This window comes from Colius striatus, chromosome W, assembly GCF_028858725.1.
Source record: "Colius striatus isolate bColStr4 chromosome W, bColStr4.1.hap1, whole genome shotgun sequence".
NCBI classification, from domain to species: domain Eukaryota; kingdom Metazoa; phylum Chordata; class Aves; order Coliiformes; family Coliidae; genus Colius; species Colius striatus.
Window position 1 is genome coordinate 20,930,854 of NC_084789.1, and position 27,175 is coordinate 20,958,028.

General features: G+C 43.2%; 1 protein-coding gene across 6 annotated transcripts in view; it reads left to right on the plus strand.

The window, feature by feature from the left end:
- LOC133628672 (protein TANC2-like) overlaps positions 1-27,175 on the plus strand; it is a 300,674-nt gene that overhangs the window by 27,363 nt on the left and 246,136 nt on the right. For all 6 annotated transcript variants that reach the window (XM_062017099.1, XM_062017100.1, XM_062017102.1 and 3 more), the window contains exon 3: positions 7,615-7,719. In XM_062017099.1, coding sequence (XP_061873083.1) covers positions 7,653-7,719 — 67 coding nt within the window. In that variant the 5' untranslated portion in view covers positions 7,615-7,652. The remainder of the gene's footprint in view (positions 1-7,614; positions 7,720-27,175) is intronic.

Sequence of the window (27,175 nt, forward strand, 5' to 3'; positions counted from 1 at the left end):
GCCAAGCTCATTAGTGCTCTGGAAGTACTGTTTACTGTTCTCAGAGGAAGTTCTGTGGCTTTTCATAATATTAAGGTCCTTGTAGCATTGATCTCAGGCACTAACTGGATAAAAGTTGCCTCTGAACATAACCACCATAGACTTTAAAGTGATCATAATCACCACAGACTCATCAAGAAATATGTCTGGCCACATTCACCTTGGGGCTGGTGTTGGGAACTCCATGTACATGAGAATTTTACTATGTTATGTACTCAGTATTACTTTTCACCTGGGCTATTAAAGACTGTTTTATTTAGTTAAAATCAAAGCAGAGATTGAAGCTGGCTTCCTGCTTCCTTGAGAAGCTTTGTCATGTTGACCTGCTGCATGCTTGCTCAGGGTGAATGCTGTTTATTTTTATGTATTTATGGATCTCCATTATGTGTAGGAGAGGCAAATATCTAGCTGCTCACAGGAGGAAAGGAGAGAAAACAAATGCAGTGACTTTTGAGTGTGGGATTAATAGCAGGATCTGTAGGAAAGGTAGTTGAGATCTCTTAAGTGTTTTTATGAGGAGCAGGAGGAGGGGAACAGGTAGAACTTCACGTCAAGCTGCCGCATTATAACGTTCAGGCTTTCATGAGGGAACATAAAATGACTGAATTTTGTCCATATGCAGTTGTTCTAATGCCTACTGGTTTAGAGAACTTTGTATAATAAACTCTTAATTGCTTAAAAACCTTCAGTTGATGGGGTTTAGTCACAGAATCACAGAAGCTTAAGGGTTGGAAAGGAACTGAAAAGCTCATCCAGTGCAACCCCCCTGCCAGAGCAGCACCACCTAGAGTAGGGCACACAGGAACTCATCCAGCTGGGTTTGGGATGTCTCCAGAGAAGGAGACTCCCCAGCCCATCTGGGCAGCCCCTTCCAGTGCTCCCTCACATCAACAGGGAAGAAGCTTGTCCTTGTGTTGCTTTGGAACCTCTTCTGTTCCAGCTTGTACCCATTGCCCTTTGATCATTGACCATCACTGAGAACAGCCTGGCTCCAGCCTCCTGACACCCTAGTCCTTTAAATTCCTTTCCTCTTCACCAAATAATCCTATAACTTATTATCACTTTAGGAATGGAAAATCCCTATTGCAGTCTACTAAAAGTTCCCCAAAATACTGAATCTCTACATTCCCTTCCTGTGTTTATAAATGATCAGGGATCAAGCTTATAAACACACATTTCCTTTGAAACATTGTTGTAATCGGTTGTTCACACTCCTGTTGTGAGTCAGAGCTGTTATGTGAGGTGGTTGAATGTACTTGATGAAGTTAGGGGAGCTTCTGTCATACACTGACAATTAGCAGTTAGGACACGTGGCAGTCTATTCTCCCCCTGAGACTGCTTAAAGATGCTCTTCTGGGATACTGGTCCTTGTCATCAGACTGTCTCTCAAAACATCCTCTTGAATTTCAGGGCAATTTTAAATAAGAAGGTAGGTTAAACTGAATAATTTATTGGCAGAGCATGGGAAGTTTGTCTAGCAGCTCTCAGAAGCAAATGGAGAAGAGATTCCTGCGTACAACATAGGTTATCCACAGAGCCAACACTTGAAAGCCTAACTCTGTGTTGTGTGTCTTCCTTTCATTTCTCTCTTTCTTTCATCTTGTGGTAATTAGCTTTATAAATCCATCACTTGTTTTAAAACTAAGTCACTTTTACCTCTTTCTTGCTGAAGCTTGAATGCTCTTTGAAAACAGTTCAGTAACACGTGAAAGGTTACATTTCATGTTCAGGAAATGTTAATTTAGTCTTTACATGTTGTTAAAACCTCAAAACCAATATTCAGAAAGGTACTTTTTTTAATTCAGTGACTTAATCTATGCTACTTATTATACACACTTCTTAATTTCTAATGTAGTGAGTTCAGCTTCTCTCATGAAAAGAGATCATCTGCTACTACCAGATATTTGTAGAGTGATGTATGTAACAAGCTTTTCTGTTGTCTTGCATAACTGTGTATTTTCTGTCAGAGGAATTTCTTCTTCAGAAAAACACAGAAGTAATCACCTTTTAAAATATAATCTACTATTCTATGATTCTGTGTACTAAAGGAATATGATACCTCAGGATCCTCTAAAATAGGTAGAAGCAGATGAATAAAGGAGTAAGCAGTGAGATATGGAATAACCATTTTAATTCTTGACAATACTGAATATTGTCATCAGTAACAGTACAGGGATTGAACTTTAAAAATGAGTTTGGGTTTAAAACTTTGTCAGGATCTTCTGTGTATATTCCACCAATTTGGTGCTGCCAAGTTCTGTTTCATCTGTAATAATAAACTGTGAGACAAATGAAGTAGGAAAAGCCTGCCTGTCCTCTGCACTGAAATGTTAAAAGAGATTTGTCACAGAGGGCTTTCAGTGTTCACATTTCATTGGGACTGGATGAGGGCACAGAGGGACCCTCAGCAAGTTCCCTTCTGGCACCAAACTGAGAGGACTGGCTGATTTCCCAGAGGCTGTGCTGCCAGTCAGCCAGATCTCAACCGGCTGGAGAGTTGGGCAGAGAGGAACCTGCTGAGCTTCACCAAGGGCAAGGGCAGAGTCCTGCAGCTGGGGAGGAACAACTCCCTGCAGCAGGCCAGGCTGGGGGTGACCTGCTGGAGAGCAGCTCCAGGAGAGAGACCTGACAGTGCTGACCATGAGCCAGCAACGTGCCCTCGTGGGCAAGAAGCCAATGGCAGCCTGGGGGCATCCAGCAGAGTGTGGGCAGCAGGGTCTCATCTGGAGTCCTGTGTCCAGTTGTGGGCTCCCCAGCTGCAGAGGGACAAGGAAGTGCTGGAGAGAGGCCAGCACAGGGCCACCAAGATGCTCAGGGCACTGGAGCATCTTCCTGCTGAGGAAAGGCTGTGGGCCCTGGGGCTGTTCAGTCTGGAGAAGAGGAGACTGAGGGGGGATCTCATTCATAGTTACCAAGATCTCAATGGTGGGTGTCAGGAGGTTGGGGCAGCACTTTTGTCTGTTGCACCTAGCAACAGGACAAGGGGTGATGGGATGAAGCTGGAACACAAACAGTTCCATTTAAACATAAGGCTGTTTCAGTGTGAGGTGAGGGAGCCCTGGCCCAGGCTGCCCAGGGAGGGTGTGGAGGCTCTTTCCTTGGAGGACTTCAAGACCCACCTGGACACGTTCCTGTGCTCCCTGATCTAGGTGGGAGCTGCTTCTGCAGGGGGGTTGGACTGGATGAGCTCTAAAAGTCCCTTCCAAACCCCACCATTCTGTGATTCTGTATACTGAGGAATTTGTTGGGGATTGGAAAAAATGCTTGATCCACCTTCTCCTAATAGTGTAATACCTTTTACTACTTAATCATTCTAATTTTCTGTATTAATATGACCAACAGATTGTTGAAAGTGTTTATTCTTACATAATACGTCTGGCTTAGTATGAGCTAAACAGAAGAAAAGCTGTGACCACATTTGCTCAAAGGTACAAAACAACGTGGTTGTGCATGCAAGAGAAAAACAGCAGTTGATTTTGGTGACTTGCCCATTCTTCTACTCTATATTATGAAAGTGTAACTAATTGGGATGTGTATTTGGTGAGTACTTAGAGTACTACAACATAGTCTGTGAGATGTAATGAGAAAGTGTCGTGGATCAATGCTAAACTAAGTCTATTATTAGAAGACCTTTCCTTTCATCTCCCACCTCTGCAGGTCACTAAAGATGCAGCAGACCTGAGATTTCTAGGTGAACTCTGAGAATGTCCTAATGCCAGACATCAGCTCTTTTTCTGCTCCATGGTTCTTTGGAGCAAATTAGTGACCATCCCTTGTATGCCCTATGCAGAGACTTAATTCAGTCCCATTAGTGGCACAGCAGTTTCTTGCATGGTTTGAGTGCTAGAGGTAAACATGATAAATCAACTGTCACCCTCACCTTTGACACTATTCAGGCTCAGTCCGATTGGCTCTTTCAGTATAATTAGATGTAATTAGGTTATACCTCAGCACTGAGGCACAGGTCCACTCAATTCTCTCCTCAGTGCAAACCCTAAACCTGCTTCTTAATTCCAATTCATAGGAACTTGGACTTTTTGTGCTTTCCACTGCTACCATGAGTTTGATTTGAGAATGCCATTGTAAAGACTGATTGTCCTTCCAGACTTCAATGAGGCTCAAAATGGATACCTATAGAGCTGTACAAATACAAGAAGAAAATACTTTTCACTTTCCTTTAGTGGAATTTTAGAGGTTCTTTCTCCTACCCTAGTCTCACCAAATGCTGTAAGATTGTTATTTATTTACCCTCTTTTTAGCTGAGCAGCAAGCTGAGCACTTTACAGTCCCCTTTTGCCCTCGACCTGTATTGACTCACTGGTAAGACTTAAAAGCCACAGGTAAAAGATGAAGAATAGAAGGTTATTCTTGACTGTTGATTGTCAAAGTCTGATGTTACTTCATCAGCAGCAGTGGAGGTGATTCTGGTTTAACTGAGAGCAGAGAATCAAACCTACAACTGAAGACTGCAGGTTGCAAATGGTGTCAATGCTTTATTCACTGCACACCAAGTCTGACTTGTAAGGTCTCACTCTAAGTGCTGCATGAGGATAGTTAAGGCAGGCAAGTTAGGTTTGGGTAGAGGAGCTCGGTGCAGGCTGCCTTGTCTATCTACAGAAGGGAGAAATTCTTCCTCACTTGACCTGTACTTTGCTTCCAGAGGGACTTCAGTTTGCTTGTTGAAACAGGCTTGTGTATCCTTGCAAGCATGATTAATTAATGGGAATTGTTCTTAACCCTGATAGCTGGTGACCATATTTCTCCTTCTATTTACATACTGCTATCACAGACTGTGAAGAAACTCCCTCTCCTTGTTTTGCCTGTCTTGGTAAAAATGTGACACTTGGATTTTCCTGTTCATCAACTTTTAGGGACAAATGAACTTCATTGTGGCTGTGACACGAGGCTGCTTTGTCTTAGTAAAATAGAAAGTGATCAATCAAATGTACACATTAAATGCTCAATATTGTAGAGGAGGAAAAGAGAAGCCATATTTAAACTGAAGCAGTTTTCCAGGTAGCAGCAGGATGTGTTTTACTGCCTTCTTGTCTTACTTTGAAGGTAAATACATTTGGGTTAGTGGTAGGGTAGAAGAATCATAATATTACCATGTTCCAAAAGAAGTAACACTTAGAGCTCAGTTGCCTTCTCTTTACATTGAATGTCTAGTTCATATTTGCTCTGTCTGACATTGCAAGGGGTGTTGTACATGAAAGAGTTTATTAATAACCAGTTGTAAGGGAGGAAGGATGTGTAAACCCAGAAGTTTTCTTTCTGTGCTTCCAGCTGGAACATAACAACCATCTAAAGAAACTAAATAAACAGAATGGAAGACAACTGTGTTTGTGGCCAACTGGGATTCTTTGCTTGCAGTCATCTAACAGTAGGATGCTTCCAAGAGGAGCCTGAGCTTTGTTTAGGAGCCCTGGCAGTAAAGCCAAATAGTGGTTTGTTGTGCTTTGATGTCCTGATGCAAAGCCTCAGAAAGATTCCAGATGATACTGAAACAATTCCTAGATGCAAAGAAATTACTGAGCCCGGATTTTCTGGTTCATATTTAGACATGCAGACAAACATACCCCAAAACATGTGGAATCTAGTAAGTGCATGGGTCTTAAAGAACCACCTGGACATGCTACTGTGTGACCTGATCTAGGTGGAAGCTGCTTCTGTAGGGGAATTTTACTAGATCTCTAAAGGTCCCTTCCACCCCCTACCATTCTATGATTGTATCAAACTCTTTAAACTGGATGTTATTGTATTGAAACTATTAGATAAACGTGAAGAAAATCAAGATGCCATTTCTTGAGCCATTTCTCCAAGAAGAACCTGATACTGTTGCAGGAAAAAGATATGTCATGCTGTATTTCTACCAGATGAAGGTGTTACCTTGCCACTATGGAATATGATATGTACAAGAGAAGGCAAGTTGTGATTTATTCTATGTCCTGATCAAAGCCTCTTTATTATTCTTTTGGTCTAGTTAGGAGCTGCTTTTGTTGTTGCTGTTTTGATGGTATCCTTACTTTAATAAGAGGATGTTCCACTAGAACAAACTGTCAGTGTGCCTGAAACCCAGAAAATCAATTCTTTTATCTTCAACAGCAGAGAGACAGGCTTAGCTTTATTTGTTTTCTCCCTGAGAAACATAGAGCAAGGAAAATCCATGGGTAATGTTTCTCTTTGATGCTTTCTTGCATCAGTTAACTCTGGCTTGGAGTGACTTTCCTCCTCACAACAATTTATTCAACTCACAGAAGACAGTCAACTTGCCCAGGAGCTAAACACAACAGCTTTTGTAGTCTGTGGACTGTTGTCAGCAAGGTTGAATTGTTTTGAGCAGCATGAAGGACAACAACTCTTTCTGATAGGTTTGACATCAGTAGTGACACTGTCTCCCATAACATCCTCATCAGAAAGCTCAGGCAGTGTGGCTGGGATGAGTGGAGGTGAGGTGGATGGAGAGCTGGCTGAATGACAGAGCCCAGAGGGGGGTGATTAATGGCACAGAATGGAGTTGGAGGCCTGTGGCCAGTGGAGTTGCACAGGGATGGGTTCTGGGGCCAGTCTTGTTCAACATCTTCATCAACCACCTGGCTGAGGGCACAGAGGGACCCTCAGCAAGTTCCCTGCTGGCACCAAACTGGGAGGACTGTCTGATTCCCCAGAGGCTGTGCTGCCAGTCAGCCAGATCTCAACCAGCTGGAGAATTGGGCAGAGAGGAAGGTGCTGAGGTTCACCAAGGGCAAGGGCAGAGTCCTGCAGCTGGGGAGGAACAACCCCCTGCAGCAGGCCAGGCTGGGGGTGACCTGCTGGAGAGCAGCTCCAGGAGAGAGACCTGGCAGTGCTGGGGGATAATAAACTATGAGCCAGCAACATGCCCTCGTGGGCAAGAAGCCAATGACAGCCTGGGGGCATCCAGCAGAGTGTGGGCAGCAGGGCCAGGGAGGTTCTGCTCCCCCTCTGCTCTGCCATATGTGCTGAGGCTTCATCTGGAGTCCTGTGTCCAGTTGTGGGCTTTTTTCTGTAGTATCTAGCAACAGGAGAAGGGGTGATGAAATGAAGCTGGAACACAAAAGGTTCCATTTAAACATAAGGCCAAACTGTTTCAGTGTGAGGTGAGGGAGCCCTGGCCCAGGCTGCCCAGGGAGGGTGTGAAGGCTCCTTCCTTGGAGCTCTTCAAGACCCACTTGGACACATTCCTGTGTGACCTGATCTAGGTGGGAGCTGCCTGTGCAGGGGGTTGGACTGGATGAGCTCTAAAGGTCCCTTCCAACCCCCACCATTCTGTGATTCTATGGAATGGAGGCCGTTTGCTAAACACTGTATCTTTCCCAGACTAAACACTGTATGTTTTCCAGACAAGATAGATGGCAGTGCTGGAATTGTGTTGTCCTGGAAATTTCCTGCATGAATGAGAGCAAACAGGCTGTTAAGGTTTATGTCTTCATGTGGATGGTGTTTGGAAATACCTTGCTAAGACAGTTTTAATCTTGTTTTTAACACTTTCTAACAGCTTCTCTAGAAGTAGAGTGTTGATCTTTGTTACATCTCTTATCCTTTTGCTTGACACAGGGATTTTTTTGGGATACACACAGTGAAAAGGTATCACCATGTTTCGAAACAGCCTCAAGATGCTTCTCACAGGAGGGAAGTCAAACCGCAAAAACAGGTCCAGTGGTAAGTCAATGTCAACTCCTCATACTTATGTTTCCTTTGGTTCCTCAAAGGATTCCTTTTATGTTTGGTTTGTCTTTCTGGGTCTTATTAATTGAGTAGGTGTGCTCAGTTGATGATCTTGTAGACTCAAAACATCTTTGTGGGTCATTGCTGTGATTGAAACATCTGTGTTTCAAACTGGATGTAAATTGTGATTTGGTTTTCTTGGGGAGATAAGATGTGGGGGAAAAACAAAGCAGAGTTTACTACAGGCTTATGTGGAACTAACATCAAGGTTCATGTTTCAATTGTGGGAATGAATGTAAATAATCCCTTTTCCTTGAAAGCCACTGTGATAACTTTAGGCAGGGGAATCTTCTTCACTACAGACAACAATTGTGGTAGGAAGTTTAAAGAGGAGACAGAGGAATGGGAAGGGATGGATTTAAGGAGAAATTGCCCAAATTTAACCATCATTTCTGTTTGTCTCCTTTTGCCACCATCCCAGGTAAGGAGTTTTACAGTTAACACTGGTTCCTATGGCTTGGCTTGTTTGATCCATGAAGGAGGTTATGAGAGATTCTGTGTCTAGACTGTGTGTCCATGGGAAACCACAATTCAGGTTGTATTCCCATGGTTGAAACAAGCTCCAGAACTCCACATCATCCCACTTCCCCCACTATTTTACTACCCCAAGTTTGATTTGAGTAAGGGGAGTTGTGTTTTCCAGCAATAGCTTGCCATGTCTTGAAGCTGCCTGGTAGCAGAACTGGCTTGGTGTTGATCCTTAGCTGTCAGTCATCTGTTAAGAGTCTGGCTTCTTGGGAGAATCCCAGGGTTGTGTTGGTTGATCTCAAAGATCCTTGTCGTGGTAAGTTTAAGCAGTGCACTGTGGTGTTGACTTCCTTGCCTTAGCTATTGTAACTGGTGGTGTACAGTGGGGAAAAAAAATGCCTATTTCACAAAAGATGCCCTTAGTAATTGCAGCCTGAGGTTGTGCTCGTCATTCACTGCTTTTACCAAGGGGATTTTCTCACTGCTTAGTCTTTTTGTTGCAGGAGTGGTTGATCTGAAGGAGGCACCTACATAAAAAGACATGTTTGAGGAAGACACACTAGCAGATTGCTCAGTCCTCTTGTGATTTTTTTTTTTTGCGTCTCTGTGAAGTATCACATTTACAATTTCAAGCACAAGTTCTGTGATGATGATCACAACCTTTGGAAAGCCACACATAAAGAATCTTCAATTGTGCTTTTTCTACAGAACCCTATTTTTGTCAGATGTTCTGTTATCAGTCCCTGATATTCCTTTTGACTTCTCTCCCAAGGCAATATTAAGGAGCTTGTATATGCAGATGTGTGCTTCTCATTTTGTGAATGAAAAAGGTTGGTTCTGAAATAACAAGATGGGATAGAGCTGTATCTAAAAGAGATGAGTCTTCTTCAAAAAGAATCTGATAGTATTTAATAAATGAGGGTTTTCTCTAGCTTGATGACTCTACATTTAATGTATTACAGTTGTGACCTAAGTTGTTTTATTGAGAAGTTCTATTTGATGTTCTTCAGGGGAGGAGAGGGTATAAAAAAGGGAGATGGTAAGGTTTGTTACAGTGTCCAAATGGAAAACATCCCTAGTCTGTCAGACTGTGACATGAGATGAATTCATTGCTGAATAAGAGATTTGAATGACTATATTGAATTCTGTGTTTCTTTGCCGTGTTTCAGTGAAGAAAAACCCCATTGGATCTTTCAGGTACACTTCCATGTAGCACTCAGTGTCATGTGTCTGAAACTTGCTTTATTTATTTGTGTTGTCATTCTGGCAGACTCCAAATTTGATGCTTTAGAAGTTGATGATATTTATAGAATCATGTACAAAAGGAGTTTGTCACCCTGTCACTGACAGATCAATCCTGTACAATTCTCTTCCTTCCTTATCTGTGGCTATGTGAAGGAAAGGATCTTGAGGAATCCTCCCACCCTCCTTGAATAAATGGATATATATAACAACCAGGCCTGAGGGATTCATTCTTGGGACTGTTTCCACATGGGCAGCACCATCACTGTTGTCCTCACCCTTAGGATTTCCTGAGGGTGCAGGTGGGATGTTGAGGGTTCTGGTGGTTTTTTTTCAGCCAAGTGCTTTAGCTAGATTAGAATAATATTTATCATTAACATGACTTGCTAATTGGAAGCTGGAAATGAAGCTTCCTTGATGATTTTAGTGCTCTGATTTGCCTCATGGCCTTCAGAAGCTTTGTCATCACAGGGCAGGATGAGCTGGAGGCAGATGTTTCCAGAACAATCCATGTTCACAGGGAAACTTAACTCAGAGAGCTACACCCATCTCTGGGAACCAACTCCAAATCTGGCTTGTGAAAGGAATCTAGTAGTGTTTTCATGTCTGCTGTTAATTCACCTTCAGTGCAATGAGTTGAAATGATGTAGGTAGGTGACAGCCCACTCGAGTCTCTCTGGTGAGTGTGGGTTGCACTATGTGCATCTTAATTTCCTACAATCCAGTTCTTTTGCATTCCTTTGAAGCAGGGTTTGAGGGATCTTGGGGAATCCAAGTGAGTGTGCTAGCCTTGGAAATCACTGTTCTTTGCAGTAACATGGTTAGTAAGATGGGACAGTGAAGTCAAGCTGACAATCCCTAGATGTACTGATGTGATTTGGCTTGATTCTTCATGATTAAAACAACACTGGTAGTGGTAACAGCCAAATGCCTTCTTGTTATTAGCCTTTCAGAAACTGCTGAGCAATTTTGCTGAAGAACTGTGGTTACAGTTGATTTTTGCCTCAGCTGGAGGGATTTATTCTTTTGCTTTGGTGCTTTTTTATGATATTGTGGCTTCAGGAACACACAAAATACTTGGGAAAAGAAGAATACCAAATACGAGTGACTGAACGTACAACTACATGCAGTACTGGCCAATTAAAATAACTGCATTTCCACTGCAGCATCAGATTGTGTAATTCTTTGTGGTTAATTCTCTGTGTATGTGTGTGCTTTCCAAACCCCCCAATAGGATTTTGTAGACTGCACTGTGTGCAGCACAACTCTAGGCACGTGTATTTGTGCTCATATTTAATCTCTCTTGTGACTTGAGAGCACTTTTTCTAGTAATGCCTTAAGGACACATCATGACTACAGTAATAGTTGGAATTAGAATGTGTTTTTTCTTTCACAAATGGATACTCCACAAAGCTATCAGACGACAGTGTTCCTAAAACTGAGATGTGATGGGGATATAGTGAAATATTACCTTTATTTTTTTCCTTTTGAATGAATTCATCTAAGTTTTCTGACTCAGGTTGATATCCAGGGCTAAATTTACTTAGAATAGACTTGTTTTAAAGCCTAAAAGGCTTTTGTTCCAGCACAGAATCTCAAGGGCTGGAACGGACCTTGAAAGCTCATCCAGTGCAACCCGCCTGCCAGAACAGGACCACCTAGACTAGGTCACAAACTCATCCAGGTGGGTTTGGAATGTCTCCAGAGAAGGAGATTCCACAACATCTCTTATTCCTTCTGGCTGAAGATCCAGCATGATGATTGTGGCCAGCAGCCATATGGCTGGAGCAAGCAGTTGCATTAAAGCCTCTAGGTAGGCAACTCTTACCCATCAGGAATTCTTTGGAGGCTTCTTTCCCCTAATTCAACTCTTCCAGGACAATTCTGTCATCTGAATCCAGAAGCCTATAAGGTTCTCTATTGTTTTTATCTAAACCTCTGTCTCATTTAGATGCAGTTTACTTGCTTATACTAAACACTCATTGGTCTGGGTCTGCATTGAATTAGTTTATGTCAAATCAGGCCTCTAATATATTCATCCCAGCATCATGTTAGTGAAATAAGCCTGTGTAATGGATCCAGTCTTTCCACCTTATTATAATGATCCTTGTGTCTTTTCCAAGCAGATGGACCATTTCCTTCCTACATTATGCCATTAAATGAATTCTACTGCAAGAGTACAGCTCCCGTTTTAAAGCCACCTAAAAATCAGCTGCAAACCTGCCTGGTTTTATTTGGATTTCTGTTTCTTTTCATTTGATGAGGTGCACAGTCATGAATTTGGGCCTCTTATTTCTGGCAGAGGCTGAGGTGAGTTGTTAAAGCACTCTTGTCTTTTTTTATTGCTTGTTAAATTTATCTGAGACGTGTCATCCTTTATAAACTAGCCCAAAGGATCTGCTTTTTCTTTGCTGGTGAGTTAATTAGGAATTGTACCTTAACTTGTTCCTAACTGATATGACACACACATCATTTCTATCTCCAGCTTACCAGGAGCCTGCCTGTCACTCAACATTTTCAGTGTTGGGTTTTTAAAACCTCTTCTTCTTTCCTGCTTCATGGGAGAGTGAATGACTTCAAACTTCCAATGTATTTATAGAGCCTTTTGGAACCTGCCACTTCATATTTGAATTCCAGGACTAAAAGAGCCACTGTCAAATGCTCTTCTCTCTTAATTCTTGCCTTTCTTAAATAAAGGCATTCCTGTGAAGGTGTCATCACTGCTTTGTTGGAAGTCCATGCAGTTCCTTAGCCATCGGATCCCTTTTGGAAGTTTAAGCATAATTTTTACCCCAGTAGAGAGTCCCAATTATTTGTTGGATTTCTTTTGCTGTAAGAAATTGCTGAGTGATGAAAATCCAGCTGGTGAGTCCTGTAGATGTTGGGAGAACTTAATGTAAGAAGGTATTAGAAGTGAGATATTAGATGACCTATCAGACTTACTATGGTACTGAATACCTAGTGTATCTACATATTCAAGGTAATATCAGGCCATTTTCTTCGCCAAAAGTTCACTAGTTCTTCCTAACTCTATTTTTGAGCAAAGTCTTGAGTGTGGTGAGAAATCTGTAGCTCCTCTGACCACGTTGAAGTCTTGTAGTTGAATTGAACTCATCCCTCCTTAAAGCTTGGCTTTCTCTTCTGTAACTCTGTGTATTTCTTAGAAAGGAAATATCATAGAATCACAGAATGGTGGGGATTGGAAGGGACCTTTAGAGCTCATCCAGTCCAAACCCCTGCAGAAGCAGCTCCCACCTAGATCAGGGAGCACAGGAATGTGTCCAGGTGAGTCTTGAAGACCTCTAAGGAAAGAGCCTCCACACCCTCCCTGGGCAGCCTGGGCCAGGGCTCCCTCACCTCACACTGAAACAGTTTGGCCTTATGTTTAAATGGAACTGTTTGTGTTCCAGCTTCATCCCATCACCCCTTGTCCTGTTGCTAGGTGCAACAGACAAAAGTGCTGCCCCAACCTCCTGACACCCACCATTTAGATCTTGTTAACTATGAATGAGATCCCCCCCTCAGTCTCCTCTTCTCCAGACTAAACAGCCCCAGGGCCCACAGCCTTTCCTCAGCAGGAAGATGCTCCAGTGCCCTGAGCATCTTGGTGGCCCTGTGCTGGCCTCTCTCCAGCACTTCCCTGTCCCTCTGCAGCTGGGGAGCCCACAACTGGACACAGGACTCCAGATGAGGCCTCAGCAGATATGGCAGAGCAGAGGGGGAGCAGAACCTCCCTGGCCCTGCTGCCCACACTCGTCTTGCAGATAATTTTAGCAGCTGCTGCCCATATTATTCTAATTCTTATTTCTTTACGTCTGATCCACAAATACCTTTTAACATCACAGCTTTTAACTGCACTTGCTTTATAGTTTATAAAGGATTCTAATTTGACAGGTTTGTTTAGTCCTTTACAGTGTTTATGATTCTTTTATTAACTGAATCATTCCACTGGAGTTTAACAACCTGGTTGTTTTGTGCTTCTGTGTGAGTGTAAGGAGGGGAGTGGGGATGATCCAGCTCTGACAGCCTAAGCCTTGCCAATGTTTTCAGAAATTGGAACATCATCAGCTGTAACAAGTGTGTTGACTAAGGCGGCCTCCATCCTGTTATGAGTTATCCTCACCCCACCCCTTGGGTTTCCAGTGACATAAAAGTGAATTTATTACCTGAAGCACTGTATGGTTTTGTTCTCACATCCTCTTTGTGGCTTTTCCCACCCTCTTGAGATTTGTTTATTGTTTTATACACAGAATCATAAGGGTTGGGACCTGGAAAGCTCATCCAATGCGACCCCCCTGCTAGAGCAGCACCACCTAGAGTAGGGCACACAGGAACTCATCCAGCTGGGTTGGAATGTCTCCAGAGGAGGCTCTACAGCCCATCTGGGCAGCCCCTTCCAGTGCTCCCTCACCTCAACAGGGAAGAAATTCTGCCTTGTGTTGCTTTGGAACCTCTTCTGTTCCAGCCTTTACCCATTGCCCCTTGTCCTATCATTGGCCATCACTGAGAACAGGCTGGCTCCAGCCTTCTCACCCACCCTTGATGGATTTGTAACACGAATGAGTTTTGCTACCATCCAATACACATTTGTATACTAATCCTTTTCTGAAGAGAGATTTTTTTACCCCTTTGTCAGTTTTTTCTCTCATCTCATGGTACTATCTGGTGTTCTTCAATGACTTGCACACATCAGAGCTGTATTTTAACCCTTCCTCTGTGAGTTAACCCTCCTCTTCTAACTCCCCTTATTGTGATACACTTATAAAACTACTTTCTTCACTGCCCCAGTTTTCAAACCTTACAATATGACACACCTCTGTTTTTCCAACCTTTCATCTCACCAGGTTACTGCCTTTTACTAGAGGATTTCTGGAATAGGTCAACTCCTTATGAAGTTTTCTTTCATTTAAATCTCGAACACTCATAATCTTGTACTTCTTCTCGATATTACCCTGTTTTTGACCTTATTTTTTTGTGTGGAAATTGAAGGAATGCTGTATTTTTTAAAGTCTTCCTTTTACCATGTCTTTGAAATGCTGTATTTCAGGTTGTTTACTATGAGCCTTAAATTTGGGGGCTTTGAAATCCTTTTTTCCCCCATTTAGCTGTACTGTTCTGTAGATACAGGCTCTGTATCAGGTATATTGGCTCTTTTCATAGAATCATAGAATGGTAGGGGTTGGAAGGGACCTCCAGAGATCATCTAGTCCAACCCCCCTCCAGAAGCAGGTTCACCTAGATCAGGTCGCAGTTCTTATTTAGTTCATTTTTATTAAAATAGCCTGTATCAGAGCTTGAAATGTTCCTTTTTTTATTTGGCTCCGTGGATTCACCAAGGGGAAATCCTGTCTGACCAACCTGATGCCTTCTAAGAGTGCATAACTGGCTGGCTGGATGAGGGGAGAGCAGCCAATGGCATCTACCTTGACTTCAGCAAGGCTTTTGACACTGTCTCCCATAACATCCTCATCAGAAAGCTCAGGCAGTGTGGCTGGGATGAGTGGAGGTGAGGTGGATGCAGAGCTGGCTGAATGACAGAGCCCAGAGGGGAGTGATCAATGGCACAGAATGGAGTTGGAGGCCTGTGGCCAGTGGAGTTGCACAGGGATGGATTCTGGGGCCAGTCTTGTTCAACATCTTCATCAAGCATCTGGGTGAGGGCACAGAGGGACCCTCAGCAAGTTCCCTGCTGGCACCAAACTGGGAGGACTGTCTGATTCCCCAGAGGCTGTGCTGCCAGTCAGCCAGATCTCAACCAGCTGGAGAGTTGGGCAGAAAGGAAGGTGCTGAGGTTCACCAAGGGCAAGGGCAGAGTCCTACAGCTGGGGAGGCTGGGGGTGACCTGCTGGAGAGCAGCTCCAGGAGAGAGACCTGGCAGTGCTGGGTGAAGGAGGTTCTCCAGAGGGACAGGGAAGTGCTGGAGAGAGGCCAGCACAGGGCCACCAAGATGCTCAGGGCACTGGAGCATCTTCCTGCTGAGGAAAGGCTGTGGGCCCTGGGGCTGTTCAGTCTGGAAAAGAGGAGACTGTGAGGGGGGAATCTCAGCCATACTTACAAGTAGTTGAAAGGTGAATGTCAAGATGGGGCAACAGTTCTTTCTGTTGCCTCAAGTGACTTGACAAGAGGTAATGGATAAAAGCTGTAATACAAAAAGTTCCATTTAAACATAAGGCCAAACTGTTTCAGTGTGAGGTGAGGGAGCCCTGGCCCAGGCTGCCCAGGGAAGGTGTGGAGGCTCCTTCCTTGGAGGTCTTCAAGACCCACCTGGACATGTTCCTGTGTGACCTGATCTAGGTGGGAGCTGCTTCTGCAGGGGGTTGGACTGGATGAGCTCTAAAGGTCCCTTCCAACTCCCACCATTCTGTGATTCTATGAAATGCACACAAACAGGAGAGGAAGTGAAAAGTTTTCCATGTGAAGTGCCCTGGCCATCTCTTACTCCTCAAATAAAGAGTTTTCTCATCCACAATGCAAAAAGAATCTGTACTCATGCTTCAAAAGAAAATACATTATCAATCATAGAATGGGAGGGCTTGGAAGGGACCTTTAGAGATCATCTAGTCCAACCCCCCTGCTAAAGCAGCTCTCACCTAGGTCAGGTCGCACAGGAAATAATAGTGAAAAAATACAAATAAATCAACTAAGAGCAAAAGCTGTGTCTGTGAGTTCATCTATTCAATATCAGGGATGTCTAAAGATTGATCTTTGGCTTTGTCAACTGGAACAAGCCAAGCCTCAGCTATTAGGTGAGCAATAAACTTGGGTTCCTTAACTTCAAGAAGAATTGAAACCAAGTTAAGAACCTTAATGTGTAAAAAATGGATTTCTTTGCTTCATAAAACCATTTTAAAAGTCATGTCACAGTTCTGGAGGCATCTCAAGTATTGAATATTTAATAAAGAAATAGTTTAGTGACACCCAACAATTGCATCCTGGTTTTTGTCATTTTACTTGTGTATGTTGCAAAGAATATGTCTGTTTTCTTCTGATGGGAACTTGATGTGGCACAAAACTAAACCAACATCATCACATGCAGGAAACAAAGCTGAAGTGGAGAAAAGTTCAAGCCAAGTATCAGGCTTTGTATTTTTGTGCTTTATAGATGTTGAAACTGTTGGCAATGAAATTCTACCCGTAAGGTATAATCAATATCAATTCTAGAACCACAGAATGGTGGGGGTTGGAAGGGACCTTTAGAGCTCATCAAGCCCACCCCCCTGCAGAAGCAGCTCCCACCTAGATCAGGGAGCACAGGAATGTGTCCAGGTGAGTCTTGAAGACCTCCAAGGAAGGAGCCTCGACACTCTCCCTGAGCATAGATAATTTCCTTCACTAATTAACCTGAGACTTTGACTTGTAAGATTTTTCAGTAAGATTATGTTTGAGGAAGATGTTTCCAAGCAGTAGGTGACATGGATAGATGTCTCGTTGTGTTAATGTGCAGGCTTGCAGTACTACAGCAGGAGCCTGTGACTCACAGGGCAGGTGGGTTGAATTAATCTCTTGGAATTAATTTAGCTCCTAGGAAAATGTTCTTTCAAGGTGGCTTTTCACAACTTAGAGTACTAAATTGAGCTTTTTTGAAGTGTACATGAAGAAATTATTGAAAGGCTTATATTTTGTGTCTTCTCTCTGGTTAATTTGTAGGGATTGGTTCAGTGACACCACAAGAGAAGAATCTTTTAACAACAATATATGTCTTTTTTAATGCAGTATAGGTAATACCAAGAAGAGAAATTGTAACCTGAGAGTGGCAGAGCATGTGACACATGCTACAATGCCAAAATCATAGAATCAAAGGGGTTAGAAGGGATGTTTAGAGATGATCCACTCCAGCCCCCCTGCAGAAGCAGGTCCCAACTACATCAGGTCACACAGGAACATGTCCATATTTGTTTGGGGAAGAGAAGGGCAAGTTCTTCCTGGTGTCTTTGGAAGATTGTACAGTACTGTGGAAGGAAGAAGCATTAAATGCTGTGTGGGTTAAGAGAGAGGCTCTATTCCCAGTTCTGTTGTAAAATAGCAGAATGCAAATCAAACCTCTCATCTCGATTTCATTTTGTGTTTAAGCTTCTAAATGTGGTGATGAAAGCCAAGATGAGACTGTAACTGGATGGCAGAAGGTATTGTGGAGTTGTTACTTGATTAGGTTTCATTTTCAATGTGTCTGATTTCTCAACTATTCAGTTATAAAGTAAGCAGCAAAGGATATAGAAAAAGATGGATGAGGTGTGATGACAGTCAGTATAAGTTGTGATTACTGCTCTGAAAGAAGCATTAGAGTCCCTCTGTATGTCAGACACAGCTTTGAGTGGTGAAATTAATGTACCCTTTGGCTAGAAGGCAAGATGAAGTTATGTCCCAAGGTGGTTTTGGCTTGATAGCCTCTGAAATACTAACTTGGAAGTGCTGCTGTAGAGCTGCTGGTGTGATGAAGCAGCTTTAGCAAAGGCCTGTCAGATGGTTGTGAGGAAGTTCCTGGGACTTCATAGTACAGATGCTTTCTTTTTAATTGTTAGACATTTCATTTTGGTACTTAAGCACAGTTAAGAACCTCTTCAGTTTCATGAGCTTTTGCCTACTCCATGAATTGCTTTTATTTCACAAGTGGAAGCTGTATTGGGTTTATGTGGCAAGGTTTTGGTGGTGGGGGTGGGCTACAGAGCTGACTGCTGTGAGAAGATGCCAGAAGCATCCTCTGTGTCTGATAGAGCCAGTGTCATCTGGCTCCAAGACAGACCCAAGGGAATGGTGGCAGTGCCTCTGTACAGCAGCAGCTGGGAGAGAAGAGTGAGAGTATGTGAGAGAAACAACTCTGCAGACACCAAGATCAGTGAAGGAGGGCAGGAGGTGCTCCAGGTGCCAGAGCAGAGGTTCCCCTGTAGCCCATGGTGAGGCCCTGTCCCTGCAGCCTTAGAGGCCAAAGGGGAACAGGGACCCACCTGAGCCTGGCCAGGACTCCATGCTGGAGTGGGGTGATGCCCAAAGGAGACTGTGACCCTGTGGGAAGCCCACACTGGAGCAGCTCTGGTAGGACCTGTGGCTCTGTGGAGAAAGGAGCCCACACCAGATGAGGTTTGCTGTGAAGATTTTTGACCTCACAGGGGACCCATGCTGGAGCAGTCTGTTCCTGAAGGACTGCACCCTGTTTAAGGGAGCCATGCTAGAGCAATTAATGAACTGTAGCCCATGGGAGGGACTCACATTGGAGAAGTTTGTGGAGTACTGTTTCCTGCAGGAGGGACCTCACACTGTAACAGAGGAACAATGTGACGAGTCTTTCCCTTGAGGAGGAAGCAGCAGTAGAGACAACATGTGATGAACTGATCACAGCTCCCATTTCCCATCCTCCTGTGCCATCTGGGAGAGAGAATGGAGATGATTGAGAGTAAATTTAAGCCTGGGAAGAAGGAGTAGGAATGTGTTTATGTGTGTGAAGATTCAGTTTTTATTTCTCCTCCCCTTACTCTGATTTGATTGGTAATGAATTAATTTCCCCAAGTTTTGCCCATGATGGTAATTGCTGAGTGATCTCTGCCCTTACCTCGACCCCCTGAGCCTGTTCAGCTGAGGAGAGGAGTACTAGAGTGGCTTTGGTAGGCACGTGGCATCCAACCAGCATCAACCCAGCTCAAAGGCCTGTTGCTAGATGCCACAAGAGACAGTGTGCAGGGAGTTAGTGGTCAGGGCCAGGCCATTGCTGCTGGTGTTTGTTCGGGCTGCTCTTGCAGAGATGACTGAGCCATTTCACTTGAACTGCTTCTGGCTTTCTGTCAGCATACCCAGGAGCCAACTGCTGGAATCCCTAGTGTCCTGTAGCTCTTTGGAGCATGACTAGGGGACAAGCTTTGCTTGTTCTTCTGGTCTGTGGTGGATGTATTTGAAAGAGATTGGTTTGTCTCCACTGCTGTGTCCAGAGAGCTGAACTCTCTGGCCTCACATGTGTGTTAACCAGATCTATTTTCATCACACTCTTCTCAGTATTGTTAATCCTTATTACTCTAAGCATGCTTTTACTTCAGTTTCCACTAAATAGGGGGGATTTTTCCATACCAACTTTTTTTCCCCCCTCCTATTCCTAAAGAAAAATAGTACCTATATTTCTATTCAGAGTGACTTATCCATGGGAAGTGTTGATACAGGTTCTTGCATTTGTTTATTACACTGACAGGTGTTGAAACTGTGGCTTCCATCCTAAAATGATGTTCCAGGTATGAGTCACATTGTTATCTTGGAAGGATTTTTTGTTCACTGGATATTGCCCAGCTTACAGAAAACCTACTGATCCTATAGTGAATTGTTCTAATGCATGATGTATACAAATAAGATCAAGCACAGCCGAGTAAAAGTTGACATTCTTTTCCTTTCTCCTGCATCCTCTTCCCCAGCCTCCAGTGTTTTCACGTGGCTTTGCCAGGGTGGCTTTTTTCCATGTTACTGGTTTTGCAAAGACGACTTCATTCTCAGAAGCATCTCTTGGATGTAATGGGAAAGGTTATGTTTGTTAATCAAATCATAAAAGACAGGTTGAGCAAGGGACCGTAAAGATCATTGTGGAAGATAAGTCTTGCAGAACCTTAACTGCGAACATCCTGTAATGTAAACAAGTGCAGCTTGCTTGAGACACGTACCTTAGAGCTTACAACATAAGATATAACTGATTGCGCATGAGCAAATGAACTCCACGAAGAAGGGTCACAAACAGGCCACTAGAGGAAGACTACTGACTTCATCCCCACGACCACCGAAACCACCGGGAGGCAGAGAAGGACCCCCTAGCAACAGAACTAGCACAAGCGCAGAATACTCCAGGAAGTGATGCACCTGGCCAATAAGGACTGTATAAAAGGACTCTGGTATAGGGGGAGGTTGTGCGTCGTTGCTGGAGCAGAGTCTCCTGGCCGCCCAGCGCTGTTTTGCTTATTTGCCACTTGCTCAATAAATTGCTTTAATGACTCATCTAAATTGGCTTGTGAACTTTGTCACAGCAATCTATAACATTGGATGTGAAGTACCTCTACAAGTGTTGGCAGATCAATGTCTGTAATGTCATTGTTCCATTCTGTTTATTGGAGTCACACTTGCTCTTTCCTTAAGGAATAAGAAGTATCTAGTACTTAGTATTTTTAATAGAACAATGATGTTCTCTTTGTTAGAAGACTTGATTATTTAAGCTGTCCTGTCTTCAGAAGTTTCTCCTCTTCAGACTGTATCTATTGCATGCACAGGAACTTTTACTCTCTCAACATTCATGTGAAGACTTGTTTTTAGTAGCAGGCTTATTTTTAGCTAACTCATGAATAATTTTTGCTAAAACTTCCATTTTTAAATTATCTATTTGAGGGAATTGGGGAACTTTTTACTGCAGAATCTTTCTGGTGTGGATTGATTTTTCTCCTTTTATATCTTTTTCTTTTTGAGGATATGATCAGGATAGAAACTGACCCATACTCACCTGGCATACAAAAAAACATCCAAAATCTAAGTGAGTTAGAGACAATGGTTCTACAAGAAGCTTTGACAAAGTGTCCAGTTCTTAGCAGAAGATGTTTTAGGTTGTTTAAGCAGGTTCGAAAGTCTTAGATGAGTTAGGATCAAGTGGTGCATGAAACCATCTGTTATACTTCAGGATGGTTCTCAACCACCAACTCTCCTCTGAGACTGCTGTTAAAGACAAAAACAACCTGATGAGCTGGACCTTTGGTTCATCCTTATGGGTAAGAAATTAAATCACAGATGATCTCATGATTGCAATTTAGAGACGCATTTGTATTTGGATTTTCTCATGTTACAATTGCAAGTGAAGCATTAAGAGGTGAATTTACTTTTATACTGGACACATATGAATCTACTTTTAACTTATATGAAGCCCCTTTCTTTCACTGATACAAGAATTAATAGTTCATCAGCCACTTAGAGTTTTCTTCAAGTATTCCATGAAGTTGTTCACAGTGGAATGTCTCATTTTGATCACTGAGTTGCTTTATTTGAATTGGAATTCTAAGTGGCTAAAAATCCCAGCTGCCTTTGAGCCCTGGCTGCTGATCCAAATGTCTCTTAGCTGGGATATGTTGCCCTGAAAGCTGACCTGCAAGATAAAAAGCTCAGTTTATACAGTTCATAAGCTGAATATCCAGCTATTCTTTATTGATAATTAAACAAAGCAAGAACTTTCTTTGCTCACTGCCTGTGCCTGAGACACATCCTTGCTGTTAAATGGAGACATTTGATAGACCGACATAGACCGACCAAGTTTATACCTGACACTCTCCAGAGAGAAGATCATCACTTGACAATAGATGTGAAGCTGGGAAAAGAAAAGCTTTCTTTAGCAGCTCAGGAGGAAGTGTACAGTTTGTTCCTACCCCTGCTTGGGTGAGGCTGAGGCAGGGGAAGTGCAGGAGAAGCACCTGAAAGAACTTCAGTGAAAATTAGGGCACAGTGGGACAAAAAATGAACCAAAACAGAGGCTACTTTTATGAGTACATAATAGCTAGAAAGCAGACCTTGTCTTCATCATTTGCTTATTAATTCAAGTCAGTTGTCTTAATTTTCTTCCTGTGTTTCTCCCAAGAGAAGGATTTCACACCCTTAGTGTGGCAGCACTTGGAGTCTTACAGTTGTGCTGATTGAGCTTTTAGACTCTTTGTTTCACAAACCTCTGTTTTAATGAAGCAGAAATAACATTTTTATTCACAGAGTGACCATCTGGAAACAAAAGAGTAATTTTCATTTTCCTAAACAAATTGATGCCATTTTGGGGTGAATAAATTCTCTCGACATGGACTATTGAAAAAAAACCCCAAACCAAAGTATTTCTGATCTTACTTATGTTAGATTTTCCAGATGTTCTTGAAAACCATATGAAGGGAGGTAATGTAGGCTCCTCAAGCCCTTCTGAAAATCCTGTCCTGTGTTTACCTGCTGTTTTTAAGTATGATGTGGCTAGAATCACAGAATGGTGGGGGTTCGAAGGGACCGTTAGAGGTCATCCATTCTAACTCCCCTGCAGAAGCAGCTCCCACCTAGATCAGGTCACACAGGAATGTGTCCAGGTGGGTCTTGAAGAGCTCCAAGGAAGGAGCCTCCACACATCTGGCCACACTCCTCATCTGGCCACAGGACTCCAGATGAGGCCTCAGCACATATGGCAGAGCAGAGGGGGAGCAGAACCTCCCTGGCCCTGCTGCCCACACTGTGCTTGATGCCCCCAGGCTGCCATTGGCTTCTTGCCCATGAGGGCACGTTGCTGGCTCATGGTCAGTTTATTATCCCCCAGCACTGCCAGGTCTCTCTCCTGGAGCTGCTCTCCAGCAGGTCATCCCCAGCCTGGCCTGCTGCAGGGGGTTGTTCCTCCCCAGCTGCAGGACTCTGCCCTTGCCCTTGGTGAAGCTCAGCAGTTTCCTCTCTGCCCAGCTCTCCAGCTGGTTGAGATCTGGCTGACTGGCAGCACAGCCTCTGGGGAATCAGCCAGTGCTTCCAGTTTGGTGCCATCAGGGCACTTGCTGAGGGTCCCTCTGTGCCCTCACCCAGATGCTTGATGAAGATGTTGAACAAGACTGGCCCCAGAACCCATCCCTGTGCAACTCCACTGGCCACAGGCCTCCAACTCCATTCTGTGCCATTGATCACTCCCCTCTGGGCTCTGTCATTCAGCCAGCTCTGCATCCACCTCACCTCCACTCATCCCAGCCACACTGTCTGAGCTTTCTGATGAGGATGTTGTGGGAGACAGTGTCAAAAGCTTTGCTGAAGTCAAGGTAGATGCCATCCACTGCTCTCCCCTCATCTAGCCAGCCAATTGTGCACTCACAGAAGGCATCAGGTTGGTCAAACAGCTGCCTTAGATCAATTTGAAATTGCACTTCTACCTATTTCCTTTTAAATTCAATAGGTTAAGAAAAATTTTTTCTTGACTGTTTTGTCTGTGGGTAGGTGTTCCCAGGCACATGGGTTCTTGGATACCGTGGTGGGTAAGAGGTTAATGTCAGCTTCGGGCTTTTTTCTTTTTTCTATGGACAGAAAGCCTGCTAGTGTTTTGTAACTATACTTGGCAAGAATAATGATTTATCACAGGGTGCTTTTTCCAAATGTGTCTCTTTAGGACAGTGTGCATGAAAGAAATCTACGCAGCTGGCCCTGCTCCAGCTTCTCCAGCAGCGAGAATGAATAACGCAGCAGCTCCGGGCCAGGGAACCCCATTAATCTCCTGTGAAAGGACGAGGGCTTTCAGGCTTCGGAGGGGAGAAGTCAGGGAGAAAGGAGACTGGGAGCTTGGCTATGTGCAAGGTATCTTCCTGGCTTGTGCTGCCACTGGTACCATTGCCTGTGCCATGTGCTGTGGATAAAACAGTGTTGACAAGGGAGAGGATGGCTTGGCCATTAGTCTGGGCTAGTATAGCAAGAAGAGAACATTGTGAAAAGAGCTCCTGCCTCTGACTTCCTTAATGGTAAAAGCCCCTTTCAGTGAGTGGGGATAAGCTTCCTTGACTAAATACTGTGTACTGTCAGAGATGCCCATAGATCTTGGCTGCAGATTTGATGGAGGATTAACAAAGTTCTCCACAGAGCATGGTTTCTTTGTGCTGACGCTTTACTTCCCCCATGTTTGCAGGTAGGTTGAGGAGAATCTTCTTAAGTCTGTTGACCGAATCCTAGAGATGAAGATTTTAAGAGGAGAACGATTCCCTTTTATTTCTGAACTGAAGGTATCTGAAGAAATCTGTTTTTTTAACTTTCCAGGCAGCTGGCTTGCCAGGATTTCTGGGTATGAACTGTAGTTAAGATGACTGTGGACCTACATTAACCTTTCTTCTATTGATGTACATCTGAATTTCTCCTTAGGTATGAACACAAAACCCCTCCATAATCATCAAGCAACCAGCACGTTCATGATACAAAAGCTACTTTTTACCTTGCTGCCTTCTTTCATTCTTGTGATCTAACTAGTGTGGATTCCTTGTCCATACAGCATTTAGCATCTTTGTGAAGCTACAACCAACTTCAAGTATTGCAGAGTTCTTAACGTTTTAAAAGACTTTTCATGAATTATCAGTTTTCTGAGTCGAAATTCAAGCTAGTTTTACACTTCCAAAGTATTTTCCAGCATTAGAAGTCAGTAATATTTCATTATTTTACACATTTGTTTGTGCTTGTCGTGTTCTCTTTGTAGGTGCTCAGTCACGTGAGCAGTTTTTCAGGCTGGAAGTGTTTTTCTAATCAGTGAGTGCTTTGTGCTGTGACTTTGGTTGGGCAGTAATGTAAAAATATATATAAATTAAGGTTGACAAAAGTATAAAAATGATCTGTTTTCATGATAGATGATAGAAACACTCTTTCTGCAAATGAATTCCGCCCAGCATCTCATATTTAACCTGTACAGAAAATGTTGTGATTTTCCAATACCGATGTGAGCTGTAAGACAGGAGTGAAGCCAAGAAACCTGTGCCAAAAGTAGTTTGCTGCCAGCTTGGTTGTACTCAAGGACCCCTTTTTATTTCATGACATGTAATACCAACATTAACATTGCAGTAGTGCTTTATGTGCATCAGTGATAACTGGGAATGTTCATAAAATGTGGAAAGTGACTTTCATGGTAATTTAATAGCATGTAAATCAAGTGCAGGTTAACTAAGATGATACTTCATGCAGTGCCACTGTTAGGCAAATCTATGACCCATCAGACTTGGGGATTTCTAGCCAGTAAGACTGATGGAGAGAGGTAGATAACTACCATGAAAGTGAGGTTTGAAAGAGTTCCTGAGCTGCCGAGTGAAGTGCTTAAGGAATGTATGAGAAGCCAGACCACTGTGATTAATTTTAAGGCTCAAATCTCTGTAAATCTTCCTCATATATAAAAACCTGAACTCAGTTATCTAGTTTCCTGTTGGATTTTGAACAGAAATATTTCAAGTTAAAAATTACATATACAAACTTAATGTTACAAACTTGTAAAGAGGAGGTTGAGATTAAGCTTGCTTTCTGAATTGGACGTGTAGGCCTGAGAGTGATTGGTGTGAATTTAATTGCTCCTGAGGTGACAGTGCCACGTACCAAACCAGGAGTTTGTTGAGGTGGTCACCACAAGGTCCCCAAACCTCCTTGGGAACAGGAGGAGGGAGAAAAATGTTCTTTGGACTGGATTTGTAGGTGTAAAAAGGACATATAAAGAGTCCTAATGCTGAATTGTCACCTCCCTGTTGTTTACAGTAAACTGTACAAAGGAAAAACGTGGATGATAAAAAGGTGCTTAAGACTAGCCACAATCAATTTAAAATGTCTCTCTGTATAGAGAAACCTGTTCAACTTGAGGCAGTTTTAAACAGCAGTTACAGTGAAAGCTGGACATGGGATTTGTAGTATTGAGATGTAGACGAGGTGTGTTATGGGACAACATGAAGATTAACCAACAGAGTTAGAGAATCAAGTTGAGTGGTGATCAAAATGTAATTGTATGTTACTAAACTTCAGTATAATACTTGGATACAACTTGTTTTTAAATGGAGGTATAATCGCAATCAATAGGAAGGCTGATAGCACTTCAGTAAACAGCTCTGTAACAGCTTTGTGGTAACGTCTTCCAGAGCGAGTGTCTGTCCTCCTGTTAGCTCTTACCTTGGACTAATTATTACATTAAACTGGTACAAAAGGTATCAGAACTCTACTAATTACTTTTCAGTCTGAAAAAGGTCAGGATAACTGTGTTTCATTCTCCTTAGTGCTCTCTGGGGCTTGGAACCAAAGGGCTGATACATAATGAAGGCAGAGTTGAAAAAGAAAGAGATCCATTCTTGGGTGGTATTAAATGAGCAGTGAGGATCTGAGTGATGGGAGACGTGACATCTAAGAAGAAAAGTCACTGTTGCTCTAAAGGAACCAAAAAAATGGCTTTTATCTTTCATGTGGAGACTTGTATGCAATAGTGGGGACAAAGGATATTACCAAGTAGTGTGTGCATGAAGGTGTGTCAAGTGTATGTTGACATAAGTGATTGTGCTTCTAATGAGCAGAAGCTGATGAGTCAAATGAACGCCCTGCACCATCTCGCTGTCTTAAAGCAGGCCACGAGTCATGGTGTTCCACAGGAATCCAGCTCCTACATTTTCACCATCAGGTGATGGCTGTTACCAGCATGGCCCCAAAACACCAGGCTCTGCTCAGGAGAGACTGGGCAGCCTGGTTTTGCTGAGCTGTGGTGAAATAGGTGTCTGCTCTCAAAGCTGATGGCTGCAGCCTGAGGCCTGCACCATGCTGGGGCCCAGGACACAGGGCCTACACCACTGGGGAATGTGAAGGCTCCAAGCACCATATTTTCAGGAGGAAATTAGTAAGTAAAGGCTAAACAATGTGTTCTGTGTTATAAGTTCTTCATCCGAGAAAAGGAGATAGATGTGCCCATGCGTGGAGAGGATCCCTGAGCAGGTGACACTCAGTGATAACATTGACATCCTTGCTTGCAGGGGCCTATGGGATTGTTGATGGTGCTTACTTTCCCCTAATATGACATGGGAAACTCCTGCATGCTTCAAACTCTGCATCCAGCTGTATAATCACTATCTATATTTTAACCACATAGGTATAGTGTTAATGAGTAAAAATATGCTGCATGGTTTCCAAATCAGGAACAGTGTTGTCAGCAGGAGCAGGGAGCTGATCATTCCCCTGCACTCGGCTTTACTGA